At 42.1% G+C, this 23,159-nt stretch overlaps 1 protein-coding gene across 1 annotated transcript in view; it reads right to left on the bottom strand.

Moving 5' to 3' along the window:
* Nucleotides 1-6,283: 6,283 nt before the first annotated feature.
* The window catches only part of CCDC3 (coiled-coil domain containing 3), an 82,696-nt gene continuing 65,820 nt past the window's right edge, over nt 6,284-23,159 (bottom strand). The window contains exon 3 of the mRNA XM_046679738.1: nt 6,284-8,283. Coding sequence (XP_046535694.1) covers nt 8,008-8,283 — 276 coding nt within the window. The 3' untranslated portion in view covers nt 6,284-8,007. The remainder of the gene's footprint in view (nt 8,284-23,159) is intronic.

Below are 23,159 nucleotides of genomic sequence, written 5' to 3'. Positions count from 1 at the left end.
TTATTTATTTATTTATTTTGGAAGAGTTTGTGAAGGAATGGTTAGTTCTTAAGTGTTTGGAAGAATACACCAGTGAAGCCATCTAATCCTGGACTTTTGTTTGTTGGGAGGTTTGTGATTACTGATGCAGTCTCCTTATTAGTAATTGGCTTATTCAGATTTTCTATTTCTTCATGATTCAGTCTTGGTAGATTGTACATTTCTAGGAATTTATACATTTATTCTATGTTGTCCAAATTCTTGGCATATAATTGTTCATAGCAGTCTCTTATGGTCCTTTGAATTTCTGTGGTATCTGTTGTAACACCTCACCTTTCATTTCTGAATTTATTTGAGTCTTCTTTTTATTTGTTGGTGAGTTTAGCTAATGGATTCTCTATTTTGTATATCTTTTCAAAAATCCAGCTCTTAGTTTCATTGCTGTTTTCTATTGTCATTTTAGTCTATATTTCATTTGTTTCTGCTCTGATCTTTATCTCTGTCCTCCTCACTTTGGGCTTAGTTTGTTCTTTTTCTAGTTCCTTGAGGTGGAAAGTTAGGCTGTTTATTTGAGATCTCTCTTGTTTCTTAATGTAGGCATTTGTCTCTTGAACTTCTCTCTTAGAGCTGCTTTTGCTGCATCCCATAAGTTTTGATATGTTGTGTTTCCATTTTCTTTTGTCTCAAGATATTTTTTGATTTCTCTTATGATTTCTTCTTTGACCCATTGGTTGTCAGTAGCAGGTTGTTTAATCTCCACATATTTGTGAATTTTCCAGTTTCCTTATTGTAATTGATTTCTAGTTTCACATCACTGTGGTTGGAAAAGATGCTTGATATGATTTTAGTTTTCTTATATTAAGATTTGTTTTGTGGTCTAACATATGACTTATCCTGGAGAATATTCCATGTGTGCTTGAGAAGAATGTGTATTCTGCTGCTGTTGGATAGAATGTCCTATAAATGTCTGTCAAGTCCATCTGGTCTAATGTGTCATTTAAGTCCAATGTTTTTACTGGTTTCTGTCCAGATGATCTATCCATTGATGAAAGTGGGGTATTAAAGTCCCCTACTGCTAATGTATTGCTTTATACTTATCCTTTAGGTCTGTTAATATTAGTTTTACATATTTAGGTGCTACTATATTTGGTGCATAAATATTTACAAACGATATACCCTCTTGTTGGATTGACCACTTTATCATTATATTATGACCTTCTTTGTCTTAGATCTATTTGTCTGATATAAATCTAGCTACTCCACTTTCTTTTGGTTTCTATTTGCATGGAATACTTTTTCCCATCCCTTCACTTTCAGTCTGTGTGTGTTCTTAAAGCTAAGTGAGTCTTTTGTAGACTGCATCTAAATGGGACTTATTTTTTTAAATCTATTCAGCCACTTTATATCTTTGGTTGGAGAATTTAGTCCATTTACGTTTAATATAATTATTGATAGATATGTACTTACTGCCATTTTGTTAGTTGTTTTCTGGCTGTTTTGTAATTCCTTTCTTCTTTTGCTCTCTTCCTTTGTAATTTGATGATTTCTCTGTAGTGGTAGGCTTAGATTCCTTTTTCTTTATCTTTTGTGTATCTACTGAAGGATTTTGCTTTGTGTTTACCATGAGACTTACATAAAACATCTAAACGTTTTAACAGTCTATTTTACACTGAAAACAACCTAAGTTTGAATAAATTTTAAAGTTCTACATTTTTACTCCCCCTTTTATGTTTTTGATGTCACAGTTTACATCTTTTTATCTTGAGTATCTATTAACAAATTAATGTAGTTATTTTTACTGCTTTTGCCTTTTAACATTCATACTAGATTTTATAAGTGATTAATTCACCATCAATACATTAGATTATTCTGAATTTAACTATATATATACTTTTATTAGTAAGATTTATACTTTCATATGTGTTTCCTGTTACTAACTAGTGCCCTTTCATTTCAGCCTAAAGAAATCTTTAAAACATTTCTTGTAAGGCCAATCTAGTGGTGCTGAACTCCTTCAGTTTTTGCTTGTCTGGAAAACTCTTTCTCTCTCTTTCAATTCTGAAGGGCAAGTTAAACAGAATTGATTTTTATATATAGATTTTGTATCCTACAACTTTACTGAATTCATTTATTAGTTCTAATGTGTTTTTCTTTTTTTGTGGAGTCCTTAGGGTTTTGTATATATAATATCATGTTCTCCTTCAATTCTGCAGGACAGCTTTGCTGGGTAGAGTATTGTTGGTTGGTAGTTTTTTCCCTTCAACACTTTGAATACATCATCCAAATCTCTTCTGGCCTGCAAACTTTCTGCTATAAAATATGAAGATATCCTTATGGGGGTTCCCTTGTACATAAGTTGTTTTTCTCTTGCTGCTTTTAAGATTCTCTCCTTGTCTTTACTTTTACACAATTTAATTATGTGTTTCAGTGTGGGTCTCTTCATATTCATCATTTTTGAAAATATAGATTTCCTGGATCTGGATGTCTGTTTCTTTCCCCAGGTTAGGGAAGTTTTCAGCCATTATTTCTTTGAATTAGCTTTCTGCCTTTTTCTCCCTTCTCCTTCTGGGGCCCCTATAAATGTCTATAGTCTGTTTGATGGTGTGCCATAAGCCGCTCAAGCTATCTTCAATCTTTTTTCTTTTGCTCCTATGAGTGGATGACTTCTATTGCCCTGTCTCAAGTTCACTGATCTTTTCTTATGATTTATCTAGTCTACCATTGAACCCGTCTGTTGAATTTTTCAGTTCAGTTATTGTATTCCTCAGCCTTGTGATCCATTTGGTACTTTTTTATATTTTCTATCTCTTTGGTGAAATTTTCACTTTGTCCATGCATTGCTCTCCTGACCTCAGTGAGCATCTTTAGGTCTGTTAATTGAACTGTCAGATAGCTCTCATCCCTGTTTCTGGAGTTTTCATCTTGTTCTTTAGTTTTGAACATATTCCTTTGTTTTCTCATTTTCCTTGGCTTGTTTGTTTCTGTACATTAGATAAAACAGCCACCTCTCTCAGTCTTGACAGAGTGGTCTCATGTAGGAGATGAAACTCATCTATCAGCCCGGCCTGGTTGTCTCTCTAACCTTTGTGATTGTCCAAGCCACGTTCTTTGTTCCTAGTGGCTCCCAGTAGTAGAAGGTGTGCCAAGACTTGTCGGAGTCCCAAAGGGGAGGATCGCAGTCAGCACCTACATGCAGACCACTTGGAAGCTGGACTCTCAGGCAGCAGCTGGGAAAGTATGTAGTTAGGCGCCTTCTAGGGAGAAATGGGAGGTTAGTGTTTTTGCCTGCTCCCTCTGCACTGGGCCCAGGTGTATAGCTGTGTTTGGGTTCTCCTGAGCCTGTCAAGAACTTGTTTGCTACAGTTTTGTGGGACTCATGAATGCAAACCCCACTCACTATCAGAGCCAGGCAATTTGGGGGCCCATTCCCTGGCAGCAGCCATAAAAGCTAGGGCACAGACTTGTGTGCAAGTTCCTTCCAGGGAGACACTGGTGACTTGGAACAGGCTAGAGAGAGAGGGCAGAGGATGTGTCCACTGGCTCCCCCAGTCTTCAGGGAGGATTGTGGTTAGCCTCTAGATGTGTGCTTAATTAGAAGCCTGACCCTCAAGCAGCAGCTTTTAAAGTACTGAAATAAACTCATTCAGGGAAAAAATAGTAGATGGGTGTTTTTTGCCTGCTCTGTCTGCTCTGACCCTGGGGTTATAGCTAAGTGAGTGCTCTTGCCTGTCAGTAATTATTTGTTTGCTATAGTCTTGTGGGTCTCATAGACACAAACCCCATAGGTTTTCAGAGTAGAGGTTTTGAGAGTCTTAAAAGTTGAGGTGGGAGATGTGGGGTCAAACCCTTCACTTTTCTAGGAGAAGCTGGCATTTGGGGATTCCCTCCCGATTGTATGGCACTGTGCCATGGGTGAGGTTTATGGCAAGAGTGCATCTCAGCCCTTCCTGCTCATTTTGATGTCAGTATTTTCTTGTTCCCCTGATGTGTGAGAGTCACTCAGCTAGTTTCTGGACTTTTTTATTTTTTAAAGATTTTATTTTTTCCTTTTTCTCCCCAAAGCCCCCCAGTACATAGTTGTATATTCTTCATTGTGGGTCCTACTAGTTGTGGTATGTGGGACGCCGCCTCAGCCTGGTTTGATGAGCAGTGCCATGTGCACGCCCAGGATTCGAACCAATGAAACACTGGGCTGCCTCCAGTGGAGCACGCGAACTTAACTGCTCAGCCAAGGGGCCAGCCCCTGGACTTCTTTCAGAGGGAATTTCTCCATGTGTAGCTGTTTATTTGGTGTGTTGGTGGAAGGAGGGGAGTTCAGGAGCCTCTCATATTGCCATCTTTAAAGATTACCTCAATACTTTCTATGTTTGTTCCTGGGTCTTTTTTCCCCTAGAATGAGGAGATCTGAGGGTGGCTGGAAGATAAGGACAGGAGTCCCCAAAAGAGAAAAGATTTATGATAAAAGAGGGAACATTAGTGGAGCAAGGTTTTGAGGGGAGTAATATGAACTCAAGATAACAGGGAAGTGGTTTGACCCTGGATGTGGTCCCTTCCTTTGAGGTGGGGAGGAGAGAGATACTCGACAGATTAGGCAAAACTAGACAATGTGAACGATATACTAGGAAGTTGAAGAAACACATTTCAGATGGACTATATTTTCTTGGTAAATTTGGAGGAACAACTAACAGCTCACTGTTAAAGAAAAGGAAGTGGCTCAGAAATAAGGAGAATTAGAGAGAGCTAGGGATGTTGTAGGGTGACGGGAAGGAGGCTAAAGATTGACAAGAAAATTTACGGAATCCTGCGAAATACTCTTATTTCTGACAAAGGGCCTTTCTGGTGAATATTAGTAACAAAAATCATTCTTGTAAGATCTATTGAATGCTCACAGAGTGTCAGGCACCACACTAAGCATTTATACGAATAATTTTATTCAATCCTCTAAACAACCTTTGAGGTAGAAGTGACTTTTATCCCCATTTTACAGATGAACAAAGAGAGAGGATGGAGTTGAATCTTTGACTGGCCACTTGTACTAGTTGAGCTTATTGGGCAGTTTGTTTTTTTTTAAGTATACTTTTTGGTGAGGAAGATTGGCCCTGAGCTAACATCTGTTGCCAATCTTCCTTTTTTTTTTTCCTCCTCAAAGCCCCAGTAGTTGAATATCCTAGTTGCAAATCATTCTAGTTCCTCCATGTGGGATGCTGCCACTGCATGGCTTGATGAGAGGTGTGTAGGTCTGCACCCGGGATCCAAACGGGTGAACCCCAGGCCGCCGAAGCAGAGCATGTGAACTTAACCACTCAGCCATGGGGCCGGCCCCTACTTACTCTCTTGAAGCCCCATATTCCTCTTGAAGAATGGGGAGCAGGATCACTATTTTATAAAGTTATTAGGAATATTAAATGTGATAATATGTGTGAAAGAGCCTAATACATGCCGGGTGCTTGATTTTTTTCTTAAACCATTGTAGACTACGGACTGATTCAAAATCATTGTGATCTGAGTTTGTGTTCTCTCTCCCAAAAGGAAGACGTGGCTTCACACCACAGAAGCAAGAATCCTTGTTAACTTCTGCTGCCAGGCAGGCACCATAAATGTATGACACGGCCTGGTGTTAAAAAAAAAAAAAAAAAAGGGAGCAACAGCAGTAGAGACAGTGGCCTGAGCTGGAGTCCAGCAAAGGTGTTCACATTCAAACACACTGTGGAGGCCCGAGAAACCTCACCCCGCACTAGCTGTGGCCCACATGCTGCAGCTAGTGACTCCCGGGGACTGTAGTTTAAAGATTCTAGATTCTACCTGCCTCTTGCTTACAATGTAACTTGAGAAAAGTCATTTGGCCTCCTCGAAGTACAAAGCTGAAGCAATGGCCTGTATCTCAGAGATGATGCTACAGCAGGTTGGCTAACGGATGTCAAGTTCTGAGTAATTCTTGGAATTTTCTTTCATAAAGAATTCCTCCTAGCACAATACACAGGTGGCAAGGGCTATGGTCAGATGACAATGCAGCAGACACCAGGGCCTGGGGAGTTTCCTTTGGCAACAGATATGAATGTATTAATGAAGCTGCTTGTCCCTGTGAGGAGCAGGCCAGGAGAGCACTGGTTTTCCGAAGGTGTGCTGAGAGACGGGAACCCTGGAGGTGACATCCCAGTGGGGACAACAGAGGAGGCTTGGGCTCAGTCTCCTAAATGGTGTTGCTCACAGATGCTTCCCCCAGAGGATCTAAACAGACTTTCCACGCCAAAGCTAGAAACCCTGAAGTCTCCCTGACCCAAAAGAAACACACACTGCTTTCCTGTTGTGGCTGAAATATTGCTCGTTTATTGCAAAGGCAGAACATAATGCATCTGTAGTGATCCAGCTCCCACAGCTCTCCAAACCCTGGCTGTAAGTCACCTGAGGCTTGCCATTCCCTTGAGTGGGAGCAAAACTGCTCTAAGGAAATATCCCCAGGAAGAAGAGACTAGAAGATGCGCCTTCTAATGCACCACACTAGTAAAGCAGTGGCAGAAGCTTGGACATGAAGTACCCTTGAGCAAAAGTTCCCATGCTATCTAGTCCAGGGCATAGATGCCTCCTCTCAGGCAGAAGCCTGCCACCAAGACTCATGTGAAACAGGCTCCTGCCCCAGACTGGCTGCCAGAGCAAGAAGGACGGGGTTTTCCTAAAGGCAGTGGAACGGAAATCTGACAGTGTAACTGCCATTTCCAACAGAGAACACAGCACAATCAGGGCCCGCAGGGTCTGGGCCATCTCTGGGTGGCCAATCTCCTGATCTGCAGCTTCTATCTGAAACAGCAATGAAGGGAAACTTGGGGGTTTGGAACTGCATCATCAAAAGATAACCAAGAGGCAGCCCCTCAGCTGACTTCTTAATTACACAGGGAGTAATTGACTGTGCCCAAGTGATAGGTATGGAGAATACTTTTTATGTGTAGTTCTCTCTTTAAAAGTTTTTCTAAAGAGGGTGAAGTGCTTTGATCACGTCCAGGAACTGACACAACAACAAGTGGACTGATATGCAAACATTACTCCCAGGGGACAGACAGTTCTGGTGGGTGGAAAGCGTTTGCACAAAGCAGCAGAGATTGGAATGCCTGGAAGAAGCCCTTTGAGAGCCTGGCTGGGCAGGAGGCATCTCTGCAGAACAGAAGTTCACAGAATATCGGGTCGGCTCGCCTCGAATCTGGAGGAGTTGGAAGCAATTACTGAGTAAACGAGTTAGAACTTAAGCAGCGGCTGCACTACTGCTCAGGCCCTTCCGGCTTAGGAGTATGGTTTGATGAAACATGACGGGTCCATACAGGCAATTCTGCACTTGACTAGAGCGACCCATAGGGATCATCTTCAGCTCTGGGTAGCTGATGTTGGAAATCAGGTGTAATTCATCTTGTTTAATTCCTGCCGCCCCACTCCCAACTCAATTCCCTTACCCGTGATGAGCTCATTAGGCCTTAATAAGCCTCAGCTGTGAGGAAATGCTGGCTGGAGCAGGGACGCCCCGCGCATGTTTATTTACAGGCATCCTTGGGTGCTTTGCGAAGCCACCATTCTCCTTCCAGAGCTCTGGAAAATGAGACACCAGAAGGTTCCACGACTTGATTCTGATCACTCCTCAAAACTAGTAGCTGTCCTGGAGCTCAGAGCTGAGACCACACTGCCTCTCTTCTGAAATAAAGGCCAAGCCCCTCGAAGTCTCATGCATCTAGAGATTCTAAAATGCTCTTTCCCCAATAAGTGCACTTTGCAGGCTGCTCCTGGAAGCCGAGGCCAGGCCCCAGGAAAGCACACAGCACTCCGGGATCCTGCTGCCACTGGACTTCGGAGCACTGTGTCTGGGACCAGGCCAGCAACTGAGGGGAAAGCAAGGCTTGCCTTTTAAACCAACTAGATGCTACAAAATGAATAAAAATATCTTCTACAAGATTTGAAATATGTGTACATACAAAACCACCATCGCTCCATTCCATGGCGAGAGGCAATGTGCCCCAGCAGGGCTGGCCCAGGCCACGTGCAGTCCCACTACCCCCGCAGGTAGGAGCTGCGTGCAGGCTCCCGCCCCAGGGCGTTGATGTGCGGGATGGCTCCTGCTGCAGCTGCCAGCTTCTCGCTGAGCTTCTGGTTCACCAGCTCCAGGTGGCGGCTGTTCTTCCGTGCCTGCCGTAGAGACCTCTTCACCTTCTTCACCCGGTCCCGGAGCTGCCGGTTCCGCTTCTCCAGTGTGGCCACCTTCTGCTGCAGTTTCTTGACGTGGTCCTCCTCCTCAAACAGGGCTTTCTGCACCGAGGAACACATGAGCTGGGGAAATAAACGCCAGGGAGGGACAGGCAGGTGAGTTTCAGAAAACCTCCCCAGGTAAACATCCCTGGGTGCTGCCAAGCGCCCGGCAACCAAGACCCTGATATCACCAACAGCCCTGACCCCAGGGCGAGGACATCCCTCATGACGGCTTCCTCCGTTCACCCTGTGAATCCCACCTTGACCTCAAATACAAAACAGAACCCCTCTTTTGCTTCTATAGTTGGGTTCCTTGGATGATTTTGTTTTAAGATATGCTGAATATGCGTCACTCATATCAAAAGGGAAAGAGTCCAGTGAATCAGAAAAACACCAAAACCTGAAAATAAAAATATACAAAGAATATGGATAGTTCACAGGAAAGGAAATATACATTTCTCAAACATACAAAAAGAAGCTCAGCCCCACTCATAATAAGATAAATGCTGGGGCTGGCCTGGTGGCACAGTGGTTAAGTTCGCACGTTCTGCTTCTCGGCAGCCCAGGGTTCGCTGGTTCGGATCCCGGGTGTGGACAGGGCACTGCTTGGCACCCCATGCTGTGGCAGACATCCCACATATAAAGTGGAGGAAGATGGGCACGGATGTTAGCTCAGGGCCAGGCTTCCTGAGCAAAAAGAGGAGGACTGGCAGTAGTTAGCTCAGGGCTAATCTTTCTCAAAAAAAAAAAAAAAAAAGAAAAATGCAAATTAGAGCCCAAATGAATTGCTATTTTTCACAGATTGGTAAAATCCGAGTCAGGATGTGGGGAAGCAGGCACCCTCACACTGTGGGTAGAGTGTAAACTTCCATAAAGAGCAATTTGGTGACCCCTATGCAACTGCAACTGCATCTACATTTTGATCTAGTCATTCTGGGGCTTTATCTCATGGAAATACTGCTATGTGTGCCAACTGCCACATGCACAAACATGATAGTATTTGTTATAGATACAAGAAGACTGAGGAGTGATGTTAGTATTGTGGCAGCATAAAATGTCCTTCGTTTTTGTCCCCCCCCCCAAAACCACCAAAATTTGGCACCTATCCATGAACAACTGTCTTTGGGAGAGCTGTGGGATCCAGCAACCTTACGTCTGGGGATGCAGGAGGAGTGTCACCACCCATATGTCAGGTAATGGGGAGACAGACCTCAGTCCCAGCTGTGGATGCTGCAGTGGGTTGTGAGCCAGCTCCAGCCTCTCTCAGGCAAAGAACCTCAGCAGGTATTTCTCCAACAAAGATACACAAATGGAAACAGGTATATGAAAAGATACACAACACGACTAATTCTTAAGGAAATGCAATCAAAGTCACAATGAAATACTACCTCACACCTGTTAGGTTGGCTATCATCAAAAAGATAAGAGACAGTGTTCTAGTTCAAGATGGTGACATAAGAGGATCCTGGACTCACTCCCTCCCACATACAGAACAGTCTCCTCTGAAAGAAACCCAAAACTAGGTAAGTGACTTCTACATGCTGGGCAAATGAGAAAAACCCCACATTGAAAGAGAGGCTGAGACACAGTCTCACCATAAAGCCCTGGGTGTCGCAACCCAGGAGAAGCAGGGAACTCACAATGCTGAGCTTCTGCCTGAGCAGTGAAGGATTTGGACCCCACATTGGGTACCCCAACTTTTAAGATCTGCACCTGAGAAGCGAGTCCCCAAAGAAAGCCTATGGGGTTTGTGTCCACAGACCCACATGGCTATAGTGAACTGAGAAATAGTTCTTAAAGGGCTTACATGCATGCACTTACCCACCCCAAGGCCCAGCACAGGGGCAGCTGACTGAAAAGCACCCAGTCTTTCTTTGAAGAGGCCCTATTAGCTTATCTTCATAGTTGCCTGCAGCCTGAGGGGCAGCCTTCTAATTAAGCACACATCTAGGAGCCAACTGCAACCCTCTCCAAAGACTGAGGAGGCTGATGGGTACCATCTTCATGTTCTCCCTCTGCCCTACTGTGGGTTGCCAGTGTCTCCAAGAAAGGAGCTTGTGTATATGTCTGGTGCCCCAGCTTTTGTGGTTGCCGAACAGAGGACACATCCCTTGATAGCCAAGCTCCAGTGGCCAGTGCAACTGTGTTCATGGGTTCAATGGGGTGAATACAAGCAAAGAAACAGTTCTTGAGAGCTTGTTTGGAGGTTCTAGCAGGGGAGAAGCTACTCATATACCAAAGAAAAATCCTCCTCCATTGGAGAAGGTCATCCTCTTCAACTGAGCAAACAGATTCAGGAATGAAAAACATGGGGTGGTGAGGGAGGAAGGGGACACCTGCCTAGCCAGCCAAACCAAGCCTGGCAATCAATGGGGTGAGAGATATCACAGCCAGATCACCCTTATATCCTCAAAGAAACACTTCCTAAGTGGTTATTACCCCAGGGCTCAGTGCAGACGGAGCAGACAAATGACTAACTCCCAGTTTTCCCCTGAAAGAGGAATATCTGCATACTTTAAAAGCTGCTGCTTGAGGGTTTGGTTTCCAATCAGCCTGAACCTAGGTGTTGACTGAGATCATCCCCCTCGGGTCACTGACAGCTCTTGGCACACCCTCAACTACTGGGAGCCACTAAGATTAAAGTAAGCTGCACAGACAATCACAAAGTTTTGAGATACAACGAAGAGCTAGGGCAAGGCAGAATGACAAGGTTCATTTCCTACAAGAGGCCAGTCCTTCAAGACAGGGAAAAGTGGCTGTTTTATGTAGAAACTAACACAGAGAGGCAAGGAAAATGAAGAAACAAATGAATACTTTCCAAACAAAAAAGCAAGATAAAAACTCAGGAAAAGACCTTAATGAAACAGAGATAAGTGACTTATCTGATAAAAAAAAGTTCAAAATAATGGTGATAGAGATGCTCAGTGAGCTTGGGAGAATAATGCACAAACAAGTGAGAATTTCAACAAAGAGATAGAAAATATAGAAAGTACCAAATAGAAGTCACAGAGCTGAAGAATACAGTAACTGCACTGAAAAATACAATACAGGGGTTCAACAGCAGATTAGATGAAGCACAGGAAAGTATCAGTGAACTTGAACACAGGGCAGTGGAACTCACCCAATTGGAGGAACAAAAAGAAAACAGAATGAAAAAGAGTGAAGATAGCTTAAAGAACTTATGGGACACCAGGTAAACCAACATTCACTATAGGGGTCCCAGAGAAGGAAGAGAGAGAAAGGGCATAAAACTTATTTGAAGAAATAATAGCTGCAAACTTCCCTAACCTAGGGAAAGAAACAGACATCCATTTCCAGGAAGCCTAGAGAGTTCCAGATAAACTGAACCCAGAGATGCACACCAAGACATATTATAATTAAAGTGTCAAAAGTTAAAGACAAGAAAAAAAAATCTTAAAAGCAGCAAGAGAAAATCAATTTGTATTTACAAGGGAACCCCCATAAGACTATCAGTAGATTTTTTTAGCATAAACATAGCAGGCCAGAAGGTAATGGCATGATATATTCAAAATATGGTGGGGGGGGGGTGGTAAAACCCCCTGTCGACCAAGAATGCTCTACCTGGAAGAACTGTCCTTCAGAATTGGAGGAGAGATAAAGAGTTTTACAGAAAAACAAAAGCTAAAGGAGTTCATCACTACTAAACTGGCCTTATAGGAAATGTTACAGGGAGTTCTTCAAGCTGAAACAAAAGGGCACTAATTAGTAAATAGGAAAACATATGAAAGTGTAAATCTCACTGGTAAAAGCAAATATATAGCAAAATTCAGAATAATCTAATGTTGTAACTGTGGTGGCTTAATCACTCATAAAGCCAGTATGAAGGTTAAAAGATAAAAGAAGTAAAAATAACTATAACTACAATAATTTGTTAATGGATACACAAGAAAAAAGATAAAAATTGTGACATCAAAAACATTAAATGTGGGGAGGGGGAGTAAAAATATAGAGTTTTAGAATGAATTTGAAAATAAGTTGTAACAACTTAAAATAGACTTATAAATAGAAGTTGTTTTATGTAAGCTTCTTGGTAACCACAAAGGAAAAACCTATTGTACAAAAAAGATAAACAGAAAGGAATCTAAGCCTACCACTACAGAAAATCATCAAATCACAAAGGAAGAGAGCAAAAGAAGAAAGGAATGAAGGAATTACAAAAAAGCGGAAAACAATAAACAAAATGGCAATAAGTTCATACCTATCAATGATTACTTTAAATGTAAATGGACTAAATTCTCCAGTCAAAAGACAGAGTGACTGGATGAACAACAACAACGAAAAACAAGACCCAACTACATGCTGCCAATAACAAACTCACTTCAGCTTTAAGGACACACACAGACTGAAAGTAAAGGGATGGAAAAAGACATTCCATGCAAATAGAAACCAAAAGAAAGCTGGGGTGGCTATACTTATATCAGACAAAATAAACTTTACAACAAAGACTGTAATAAGAGACAAAGAAGGCCATTATATAATGATAAAGGGATCAATCTAACAAAAGGATATAACATTTGTAAATATTTATGCACCCAATATAGGAGCACCTAAATATATAAAGCAAATGTTAACACCTAAAGGGAGAAATAGGCAGCAATATAATAATAGTAGGGATTTTATTACCCCCCGTTCATCAATGGATAGATCATCCAGACAAAAGATCAATAAGGAAATACCGACCTTAAGTGACACATTAGACCAGATGGATTTAACAGACATATATAGAACATTCCCTCCAAAAGCAACAGAATACACATTCTTCCCAAGTGCACACGGAGCATTCTCTAAAGTAGATCATATGTTAAGCCACAAAACAAGTTTTATTGAATTTAAGAAGACTGGAATTATATCAAGCATCTTTTCAAACCACAATGGTATGAAACTAGAAATCAATTATGGGACGAAAACTGGAAAATTCACAAACATGTGGTGATTAAACAACATGCCACTGAACAACCAATGGGTCAAAGAAGAAATCTTAAGAGAAATAAAAATTTACAACATACCAAACTTATGGGATGCAGCAAAACCAGTACTAAGAAGGAAGTTCTTAATGTTAAATGCTACGTTAACAAGAAATATGTCATATAAATAACCTAACTTCACACCTTAAGAAACTAGAAAAAGAAGTACAATCTAAGCCCAAAGTTAGTAGAAGGAAGGAAATAAAGAGCAGAAATAAATTAAATAGAGCCTAAAATGACAATAGAAAAGATCAATGAAACTAAGAGCTTGTTTTTTGAAAAGAATCTAAACAGACAATCCTTTAGCTAGACTCACCATGAAAAAAAAGAAAGAAGACAAATTCAGAAATGAAAGATGCGATGTTACAAGTGACACCACAGAAATATGAAAGATCATAAGAGGCTACTATGAACAATTATACACCAAAAAATTGGACAACATAGAAGAAATGTATAAATTCCTAGAAACATACAATCTATCAAGACTAAATCATGAAAAAACAAAAAATCTGAATAGATTGATTACTAGCAAGGAGATTGAAACTGTAATCAAAAACCCCCAACAAACAAAAGTCCAGGACCAAAAGACTTCACTGGTGAACTCTATCAAACATTTAAATAAGAATACAAACCCTTCTCAAACTCTTCCAAAAAGCAGAAGAGGAGGGAACACTTCCAAACTCATTTTACAAGTCCTGCATTACCCTGATAGCAAAACCAGACAAGGATGCCACAGGAAAAGAAATTATAGGCCAATATCCCTGATAAACACAGATGCAAAAAAACCTCAATAAAATATTAGCAAACAGAATTCAATAATACCTTAAGAAGATCATACACCCTGATCAAGTGGGATTTATTCTAGTGATGCAAGGATGGTTCAACATCTTCAAATCAATGTGATATACCACATTAACAAAATTAAGGATAAAAATCACATGATCATCTCAATAGATGCTGAATTTTGTCAAATGTTTCTCTACGTCTATTTATGATAAAAACTCTCAATAAAATGGGTATAGACAGAATGTACCTCAACCTAATAAAGGCCATATGTGACAAGCCCACAGCTAACTTCATACTGAATCATGAAAAGCTAAGAGATTTTCCTCTAGATCAGGAACAGGACAAGGATGCCCACTCTTGCCACTTTTATTCAAGATAGTATTAGAAGTCCTAGCTGGAGGAATTAGGCAAAAAAAAAAAAAAAAAAAAAGAAACAAAAGGCATTCAAATTGGAGAGGAAGAAGTAAAAATGTATTTGCAGATGACATGATCTTATATAGAGAAAACCCTAAAGACTCCACCAAAAAAACCTATTAAAACTAATAAATGTATTCAGTAAAGTTGCAGGATACAAAATCAACGTACAAAAATCGTTTTTTTATCAGTGTAAAGAAACACAATGAGACAGAAATTAAAAATACAATCCCCTTTATAATTGCATCAAGAAGAATAAAATACAGGGCCAGCCCTGGTGGCCTAGGGGTTAAGCTTGATGTGCTCTGCTTTGGCAGCCCAGGTTTGTTTCCCCAGGCATGGATGTACACCACTCATCTTTCAGTGGCCATGCTGTGGTGGCAACTCACATATAAAAACAAGAAAAAAGAGGAAGACTGGCAGTGGACATTAGCTCAGGGCAAATGTTCCTCGGCAAAATTTAAGAAACAAAAAAATAAAATAAAAATTTAACCAAGGAGGTGAAAAAGACCTGTACACTGAAAACCAGAAGACACTGATGAAAGATATTGTGTGCCTGTGGATTAGAAGAACGTTGTTTAAATGTCCATATTTTCCAAAGCAATCTACAGATTCAATGCAATCTCTATCAAAATTTTAATGGCATTTTTCACAGAAATAGAACAAACAATCCTAAAATTTATATGGAACTACAAAAGACCCCAAATAGCCAAGGCAATCTTGAGCAAGTAGAGCAAAGCTGGAGGCGTCATGCTTCCTGATTTCAAAGTATATTACAAAGCTGCAGTAATTAAAACAGATGGTATTGGCATGGAAACAGACACACAGATCAGTGGAAGACAACAGAGAGCCCAGAGATAAATCCGTACATATATGTTCAATTAATTTAAGTCATAGTGGCCTAGAATACAGAAGGGGAAAAGGACAGTCTTTTCAATAAATGGTGTTGGGAAAACTGGATAGCCACATGTAAGAGAATGAAACTGGACTAATATCATATACCATACACAAAAATCAACTCAAAATGGATTAAAGACTTGAATGTAAGACCTGAAACCATGAACTCCTAGAAGAAAACATAGGTGGCTTCTTGACTTCAGTCTTGGTGATTATTTTTTAGATTTGCCAACAAAAGCAAAAATCAACAAGTAGGACTACATCAAACTAAAAGGCTTCTGCACAGCAAAGAAAACAGCAACAAAATGAAAAGGCAACCTAACAAACGGGGCAAAGTAATTGCAAATCGTGTAACTGATAAGGGGTTAATATCCTAAGTATATAAAGAACTCGTACAACTCAGTATAAAAAAAACAATCCAATTAAAAAATGGGCAGAGGCTCTGAATAGACATTTTTCCGAAGAAGACATACAAATGGCCAGCAGGTACATGATAAGGTGCTCAACATCACTAATCATCAGGGAAATGCAAATTAAAACCACAATGAGATATCACCTCAAATCTGTTAGAATGTCTATAATAAAAAAGGCAAGAAATAACAAGTGTTGGTGAGGCTGCAGACAAAAGGAAACCCTTGTGCACTGGTGATGGGAATGAAAAATGGTCCAGCCACTATGGAAAACATTCCGGAGGTTCCCCCAAAAATTTAAACGAGGACTACCATATGACCCAGCATTCCTATTTCTGGGTAAAGATCCAAAGGACATAAAAACAGGATCTCACAGAGATATTTGCATTCCCATGCTCAGGGCAGCCTTATTCACAATAGCTGAGAAAGGGAAACAACCTGTGTCCATCAACAGATGAATGGATAGAGAAGATGTGGTGTATATGCACAGTGGGATGTTACTCAGCCATGAGAAAGAAAGAATTCTACCATTTGCGACAGCACGGATGGACCTTGAGGGCATTATGCTAAGTGAAAAAAGTCAGAGAAAGACAAATATTGTATGATCTCACTTATATGTGGAGTCTAAAAAAGCTAAACATAGAAACAGAGTCGAATGGTGGTTACTAGGGGCTGGGGGAAATGGGGAGATGTTGGTCAAAAGGTACAAACTTTAGGTTACAAGATGGAAAGTTCTGGGTATCTAATGTACAGCATGGTGATTATGGTTAGCAATACTATATTCTATAAAGTTGCTAAGAGAGTAGATCTTAAGTGTTCTCACCCCCAAAAAGATGATTATGTGACACGATGGAGCTATTTGCTAATGCTATGGCAGTAATCACTTTGTAATATCTAAGTAGCATATCAACAGGCTGTACACCTTAAACTTATACAAGGTTATATGCTAATTATATCTCAAAGCTTGAGGGAAGAAAAAAGGATCAGAAACAATCTAAAAATGCCCATCATGAGAGGTCAATAAATTATAGTAAATCCACCTAATGGAAACATCCACCATCTTTAAAAGAACAAGGCAGTGCCACATGAATAGCATTGTAACAGTATCTAAGCAAGGTTGTTAATATATTAAGACCAAGGTGCAGAACAGAGCGGATCGTGTGACACCCAACTATAAAACATGGGTTCCATATCTATCTCTGCTGAAATATGCACACGCTATCTCTGGAAGAATAGATAAGAAACTGACTATGTCCAGGGAACAGAAGGGACAATGGTGAGATTTTCATTGTGTTACCTTTCATACTTTCTGAATTCTGTACTATATGCTAGTGTTACCTTTATTTAAAAAAAAATTTTTTTCTAATCTCCCATATCTCTCTTCTCCCACGTGTTCTAGATGCTACTATCAAGAGCTATGCTTCCAAATTAAGGCTTGAGCAGCAACTTACCACTGCTTGGAAATATCCATTGATCCACCCCATACACACTGCAACGTAGTGAAATGTTGAAAAGCCAGCTGCCTTGGTCCTGCCTCTTCTGCTGCTGAGTAGTGTGACCTTGGCAACCTTCTTAAACTCAGGGAGGCGGGATCTGTGCTGCACTGGCCAGACCCCCCTTCAGGACTGAAGGAGTAGTTCCCCTAGCTTCTTAGAAGGCTGCTGGCCGACAGCCCTCCTCTGAGTCTCTCTCCAGAATCTGCCCCTGACTTAAGAGAGCCAGCTCACCCCCTGTCACACCTCCTTCCCCAGGTCACCCACATTCAATGGCTGGTTGACACAAGGACACGACAGCCAAGTCTGTTCCAAGTCCCAACCTGGCACATCTCTGAAGGGCCATCCTAGCCTCAGCGTGCCCCATGGGGTAACCTATGGCCTTTGGGGAGACAGCAGTGCAGTCCAGCTTCCCCCTCTGCCCAATCTCGCTCTTTCCTCTCCTCCCCTTCTCTTCCTCAGTATTGATGCCAGGAGCACTCTGCTAAGAAAAGAGAACAACTTCTTGCATACTACTCTTAGGTCAGGGTCTACTTCCCAGAGAACCCAACCTGCAACCCCCAGTCTCCTCCTGTGTGTGCTGGGAGAATAACTCATCTCAGACGGTTGTTTCAGGGATTTAAGGAGTTTTACATGTAAAGTGCTTAGAACCATACCGTGTGCTATGGTCTGAAAGTTTGTGTCCCTCTAAAATTTGTATGTTGAAATCCTAATGCTCAAGGTGATGATACTATTAGGAGGTGGGGCCTTTGAGGAATAATTGGGTCTTAAGGGCAGAGCCCTCATGAATGGAATTAACGACCTTATAAAAGAGGCCTCCAGGGCTCCCGCACCCCTTCTGCCATGTGAAGATAGGAAGAGGAGTCTGAGACCCGGAAGAGGGACCACACTTGACCCTGCTGGCACCCTGATCCCAGAGTTCCAACCTCCAGAATTGTGAGAAATAAATTTATGTTGTTTATAAGCCACTCATCTGTGGAATTTTGTTTTGGCAGCCAGAATGGACTAAGACACTCTCATACATAGTAAATGTCCACTAAATCTTAGTCATTATTACAGGATCTCTGAAAACCCCTAACTTCTGTGATTGGACCTGGCCTCCAACTCCAGTCTTATTTTTTATCCTTCTGTTCACACACTTCTGCTCACCAAAGCAACCTGGCTCTTGTTGTCTCCCAGTATGTCATCTTCTTTCCCACCTCTGGGCCTCTGCTCTGCTCCTCCTACTTCCGGAGGGCTATCCTCCTCCAGCTCTGTCTGGCAATCCTATAACCATTCTGCAGGTCCACCTCCATGACGTTTTCCTTGGGGTCTCCAATTGTACATCATGTTTCCTGCTCCCATGTATGCAGAGCACCCTATAGCTATTCATATAGCACTCCCCAAGCACCAGGCAGCACTGCCCGTGTCATATTGCAAACTCTTGAAGGCCTACTCCATCTTGGTCTTTGTAGCCTTGTTGCCCTGGCCATTGTAGACATATGATAAAAAATCTGAATCAAGTTAAGTAGACATATGATAAAAAATCTGAATCAAGTTAAGTGTTCCAAAAGCATCTGTCATTTCATAGAGCTGGGGCTGCCACTATTACATGGGGGAGACACACATGCAACACTGCCCTCTTCTGGCCAAAAAGAGCCCCCTCAAAAAGAAGGTTGACACTGGAGATTCTGGAAAACCCATTATTTGTATTTATAGGACCAGATATCATCTATATAAGTTACTGAGGATTTAATATGGTCAAGTACTAGAATAAGCGCTTTATATTCGCTCTCTCATTAAGTCACTGTCTTTCTAAAAGTTACGGTAGATTCTTCAATCAAGAACAGGATGAAAGAGTCCAAGAAAGTCTATTATAACAAGAAGACTAGAGTTTTACATGGCTGTTTGTTCAAATTTTGAAAGGACAGAGTCCCATAATGTGCTGGAACATAACATCAAAGACAAGGGTTAGTCATGTTTAGGATGTTCTTCAAAAGCTGCATTTTAAAATAAGTAAAAGCAAACACAGTAGGATGCAACAAGATCTGTACTCTTGGTGGGACTTATGTGATCACTTCTAAGACATCAGCACTCTCCACAGTCATCCTTCAGACCAAGGGGCCAGCTGTTCCCTACTCTAGGGAGCTACAGCAAGAAGATGACCACCTTGATGACAGCTTGAAGAAACCAAGATGGAACAGAGGGACACATGGAGAGAGAGTGTGGGTGGGAGGGGCAGTTATTAAGATGGGATGGACGGAATGACTGGAGGTCCTTAGTGAATGTCATTCTAAATCCTCTTTGATATGGGGAAGGTTTGAGTAGGAGCAGAAGGACATAGAAAGACTCCTAGTAACTTGTCCAACGTCACCATTAGCAAAGCTGTGCCCAGGACTCCTTCCCAGGCAGAAGGTCTTTACCTCTGCAGAAAAGAGGGCTATGCCTCCAAGAAGGGAGACCCTAGGCCCTGGGAATAGAGGCTAACCCTGTAAAATGATGAAGCCGCAGCCAATAGTATTTCAAGGAGGCCTCCTGAATCCTGGCCATCACCTCAAAAGAAAATTCCATCTCTACAGAAGAGCTGTGCTTTCAAAGAGATGTGTTTAAGAAACTGTCCTTTCTCTGGAATGCTTTCCCAATGAAATCAATCTCTTTAGAAAACCGCTCTTAAAAAACATAAAAGGTCAAGATGTTATCTGCTCATTTAGCTTTGCGGTATTTTTTTAGCGAACTGAGAAGAGGAGAGGGAGAGGCTAGGGCAACCTGAGACAAGTCCTGCCACATTTTCTTTGAAGAAGAACCAAAGAGAAACAAATGGCCATGTCTGGGGGTCCTGAAGCAACAGACTCCTCACATGCAGGCTCATCCTCAGGTCCACATCACACCAGTTCTGATTGGCCAAGGAGGATAAAGCTGACATCTGTTGTCTCAGCACTCCATGCACTTGCCTTGGCAGGGTTGTTTTTCTCTGGAAAGCTCCATGTGGCCAGCGAGGTCCTTGCTACAGAGTAGATGGCAAGGCTGTCAGAGGGGAGCCTGCTCTTTTACTCTCAATAAGATAAAAGGTAGGATGGGATACGCATTCGTTATCTTTTGAAAACAACACTTTTTATAGTAATTTTTTGAAGAAGAAGAAGATGATCAGCCCTGAGCTCACATCCGTGCCCATCTTCTTCTACTTTATATGTGGGATGCCTGCCACAGCATGGATTGACAAGCAGTGCCATGTCCGCACCCGGGATCCGAACCAGTGAATCCCAGGCCGCCAAAGTGGAACGTGTGAACTTGACCACTGCACCACTAACACCTTTTTAAACTATGAAAGTACCATGTTAATTGCAGAGAAACTTTAAAAAATTATAGGACCCAGGGGCCAGGCCCATGGTATAGCAGTTAACTCTGCTGCACTCCGCTTTCACAGCAGGGGTTTGTGGCTTTGGATCCCGGGCATGGACCTACACCACTCATCAGCCATGCTGTGTAGGTATTCCCACATACAAAATAGAGAAATACTGGCATAGATGTTAGCTCAGGGTTAATCTTCCTCTAGCAAAAAAAAAAGAGGAAGATTGACAACAGATGTTAGCTCAGACAGACTCTTCCTCACCAAAAAAAACCTCCAAAAACAAACAAAAAAAATTATAGGACACCAAAAAAAGATAGTTAAAGTCACCTGTAATTCTACCTCACAGAGATTGGCACCGTTGAGGTTTTAATATATTTCTTCCTAGGATTGTTTCTATGGGTAGAGATACATAATCACTTTAAACACAACGGGAATCAGGCCATTATTAGATTTTCTGTTCTAATTTTTTCCCTTCAGCATTTCATCATGACTATTTTCCAGACATCCGTTCATACACTTCCACTGAGCATTTCATTGGATGCTGGTGGTTGTGCCTGGCCACCATGAGCTGCAAGACTGGATCATCAGTGGTTAATCCTCCTTTATCCTGATGACCACAGGCCAGTGGGGGAGGATGCCGACATGGGTGTCTTTGCAGCTGTGAGTCTCTGAGTGTGGCCTTTTGGGCAGTCACCTGTCTCCAATGACAGGACAAACCCATGGGGAGTCTCACACCTTTGCCTCTACCCAAAACCTTCCCATGTGTTCTCTGGTTTTCCCAGGAAGCTCAGGTGCTGTGGGAAAGTTTCACCATCAAGATCATGAAAGGTACAGGAACTGTGTCCATGTTACCATGTAAATCACCTCTAAATGATTTCTTTCAAAATCATTTCTAAGCAGTTTCAGCTTCCATATGTTCATTCATTCCAGCAAGAAGCATTTACTCTACCGTGCCTGGCACTATAAGGTGCAGAAAGTTTTCTTGAATTGGTCTGCGATATACCAATAAGCTTTGTATCTAGCTAAACAAAAAGACAGTGTATTAAAAATTACTATTTCATGGCAGCAGACATACCAAATGCTCAGAGGATTCTTGCCTTCACAGCTGCTTTCAATTTAAATAACCACCTATAAAGACAAGACAAAGTGTCCTTTCTGAAATGTTAAAATTGAGGGAAGGCGAGTCCAAAAGCAACAACACAGACAAACAGCTTGCCTTTTTAACACTTTGTTCCTGTTCTTGGGATTCCAAAAAAGAGGACGAGGACAAAAAGGAAAGAATTAAAATCTAGAGCAGGGGTCAGCAAACCACGGCTTGTGAACCAAATCCGGCCCACTGCCTGGTGTTGCGAATAAAGTTTTATTGGAACACAGCCATATTCATTTGCTTATATATTGTCCTTGGCTACTTCCGTGCCACAATGGCAGGATTGAGTAGTTGTGACACAAACTGGTCCAACAAACTTATAATATTTACTATCTGGCTCTTTACAGGAAAAAAACTCCCAAACCTTAACCTTGAGAGGGACTCAAGGCAAACGGAGACGCAAAAGCAACAGCTGACAACTGGATGAGTTTGGAGGGAAAACAGCCGACAGCCAAAGAATGGAGGGAGGGCAAAGGACAAGAAAAGCACCTGGTACCCGAGTCTCCCAAGACCCTCACTGCCTACCCCTCAACCTCCTCACATGACTTTCACAACACTGATTTGTGGTTACTGCTGCGGGCTGCTGGGTCACAGCTCAGGTTCTCAGGATCTTTGTCAAGGATCCTTCCAACTCCATCTCAATGGACTGCTGCCATTTTCAAACCTCCAGGTGGAAACCAACAAGACAGCTCTTTCCAAAATGGCGAGCCAACTGTTTCTAAGATGCTCCGCCAGCGACACTGGAAAGATAAGCTTTCTAGAATCTACAAGTGTGCAGTGCTCAGGAACATCAACTGTCCGTGTGGAGATTAGGGGATCCCTCTGGTCATGCAGTTTGTCAGTTAGTTCTGAAAAGTTTACACTGCACTGCGTTTTCTGACCCCGTTGAGGGCAGAGGCCAAGATTCCTTCATTCTCTGTGTGATTCAGGAACTCTCGGGGTGGGGGATCAAGCCCCCAGGCCTCAACCCAAGTTCTCCACGGTTCTCTTGGGGCCCTTCTCTTTGTTCCACCATGGTTTTAAAGCCCTAGACTAAGAAATGTGTGAGGAGGTGGGCAGCTGAGCCAAGTGAATGCAGAATGGTTTCTGGAACGACCTGACACTAACAGGCTGGATGATACCCAGAGCTACTGAAAAAGCTCACAAGCCATGGAAGTGACAACAGGGCAGTTCTTCTGAGGACTCTCTGGAGAAATGAGCTTAGATTCCTATGACTGTATTTGACTTGGCATCTGGTTCTTTGCTCCACCCAAAGTTTAAAGAGTTGTCTCCCTGTGCCAGGAGCCCAACAGAAGGGAGAGCAAGTGTCCTGGACAGGCCGTGGCTGGAAGGAGAGGAGACTGAGAACAGGAAAGGGGTCTGGGGCTGGGCAGGAGGAAGCGAGGACAGGAGCGTTCTTCTCACTGGGCAGCACTGGCTCAAGGGGACGGAGCTCACTCCCCTCGCACGACTCTGCCTGGGCAAGCAGGAGGCGGTCTGGTATCCTGGGCAGGAAAA

Source organism: Equus quagga, chromosome 12 (assembly GCF_021613505.1).
Source record: "Equus quagga isolate Etosha38 chromosome 12, UCLA_HA_Equagga_1.0, whole genome shotgun sequence".
Classification (NCBI taxonomy): Eukaryota; Metazoa; Chordata; class Mammalia; order Perissodactyla; family Equidae; genus Equus; species Equus quagga.
Note: the sequence above shows the minus strand (reverse complement) of the source record. Positions and strands in the feature narration are given on the sequence as shown.